The sequence below is a fragment of the Ceratina calcarata genome, unplaced genomic scaffold, assembly GCF_001652005.2.
Source record: "Ceratina calcarata isolate Rehan_Ccalc_2016 unplaced genomic scaffold, ASM165200v1 scaffold255.2, whole genome shotgun sequence".
Lineage (NCBI taxonomy): Eukaryota > Metazoa > Arthropoda > Insecta > Hymenoptera > Apidae > Ceratina > Ceratina calcarata.
The window spans coordinates 81,912-84,123 of record NW_017147567.1 but is presented as its reverse complement, the minus strand read 5'-3'; the positions used below and the strand labels follow the sequence as shown (position 1 = coordinate 84,123).

The following is a 2,212-nucleotide window of genomic DNA, read 5'->3' as shown; positions in this document are numbered from 1 at the left end:
AACCACAATCGAAGTCTAATCATGATTTAATAAAATCTACGTAATTTCCCAAATGAATAGAACAGTTCATCGACTGATTATTATTACTCGTATCAATTGAAACCGCCAAACGAGGTGCATTACACGTGTACTCCACGACCTATTTTTTTGATAAAATTAATCTCATTGTTCGAATGAATTGTGACGAATGGCATGTCGATAGCTTCTTGTAAATACAAACTCTCTCCGCCTATTCTTATTTACCCCCTGCTCCATCGATCGTATTTAATACGTATTTTCATTTATGAAAAGAATTTGCTAAAAGAGTGTAGATTCGTCATCCAGTAAATGTCTCAATACCTGTTCACAATTTCTACTCATTCCCTCTTTATTTTCAATCATTTTATATCAATTTATATCATACATATGTCATTTCATATCATGTTATATGCAATCTTAAGCCACTAAGTAGAAATTGTAACAACAACAGAAATTGAGATACTCACTAAATCTGGGCATTCGTTATGCATGTAACCTGACAGCGCAACCATTAAGCATGCTGGATAAATACTAATAGGAATAAACAAGAGCTGAAAATCACGCTTGTTAAACCTCATTTGTTCAAAATCGAGTATCTCAAAATATCGAAAATCTCTGAAAATATGAACAGGCAATAACAGGATTATTTTATTACGTACATACATGAACTTTTTACTAATTAGAAATGTGACGCCATAGGACCCTTAAAACATTAACATATTTTAACAATTGCAAAAATCTCGTAAAATATTGACTGCACAATTCATTCACTCTAATTACTAGACAACGGATATTTACGCAAATGTTCATTTTTATAGAAAGTAAATAAAAACAGAAATTTACGTAGTCCGTACAAAATTTTCCAAATAAATTTTGCACATTTCATATAATGCATATTTCTTACTACGTATTTTCGACATACATATTTTGCATTCAATTGCGCTGTCTACTGATTACATTGCAAACAATCTTGTGTTCAATCCTATTTGAATTATTCGTTAGCGACTGTCTAGAAGAGATACTCGGTGCGTCACTCTAGGAATTATTTTTATTTACATATTTCGATTCGCAGGCACAGTGATCGCTACCACTATCATCGCACGGCCTGGCTTATCCTTACTTTCAAATATCACTTTGCATCAAGGAAACTGCATCTACGACCTGGCTCAACCTCTTATCCGACCAGAAAAATATCGTTGGAGAACGTGTTTGTAAAATGGGTACCCTCGTTCTGTACGAAATAGCAAGAATTGAAAGGAAGAGACCGAAGGGACTAGAAAGCAAGGAAAAAGGGAATGAAAGTTTTTATCGTAGCGAGCGTCGCCACTATTATAAAAATCTGAATATAATAATAGCAATAACAATAATAATAATAATAATAATAACAACCACAACAACAACAACAACAATAATAACAATAATAATAATAATAATAATAATAATAATAATAATTCATGGAAAGAACAATTAAATACCAATGTAAATAATTTAAATAATTAAAACAGAGAATAGAAATGAGAGAAACGATTACACTTCACCCTGACATATTCATCCGAGCCTCTGAGGAATTAATGTCCATAATTAATAGCCGAGAAACACAATTCATTTTATGCCTCTTCTGTTAAATGCTTTGTCATTGTTATACTACGTTTAATTGAGGTTGAGTCATGGTAAAGGTAGATTCAGATCGACCAATCTTCTCGTGTGGTGGATATGTGAAAAACTTAGAGAGAAAGAGAGAGAGAGAGAGAAGGATTGCAGATAAATTAATAAATATTAATTCAATTGGAGAACATCAATTAATGTTTGGTCCGTTTATTAGAATTTTGTTAATTAATAGACTGCAGCTTTTATGCATTTATCAAAGTATTAGATATGTAAGAAGAAATGAAAAATACAAAATTATAACATTTTAAGGATCCAGTGCATTCTTACTTAAAGAACTTACTGAAAAAAGAAATTTTCGTCAGCGTCAATACTTACTTGGATATTTCCTTCTCTACTTTTTAGCACGTAGCTATTTATTATTAGCATTATTCTTCCGACGTCTGATTTCTTTTTAATTATAAGAAATGCGTTTTTCTAAGGTACATAAACTTTTGGGATTGACTGTATAGCCAATACATCCTTAAAAACATTTTTTACATTGAAATCCTTTTAGTTTTGTTTTGCATAAAAATTCCCAGTCTACTAA

General features: G+C 31.3%; 1 protein-coding gene across 3 annotated transcripts in view; it reads left to right on the top strand.

Annotated features, from left to right (window-relative positions):
• The window catches only part of LOC108623233 (nucleolysin TIAR-like), a 63,548-nt gene that overhangs the window by 52,114 nt on the left and 9,222 nt on the right, over positions 1-2,212 (top strand). The window contains exon 6 of one of the 3 annotated variants that reach the window (XM_026812047.1): positions 1,091-1,419. The exons of the other annotated variants lie outside the window; for them this stretch is intronic. Within the exon in view, the coding sequence (XP_026667848.1) occupies positions 1,091-1,099 (9 nt within the window). The 3' untranslated portion in view covers positions 1,100-1,419. Of the gene's footprint in view, positions 1-1,090; positions 1,420-2,212 lie in introns of those variants that run through there. 3 annotated transcript variants of the gene reach the window in all.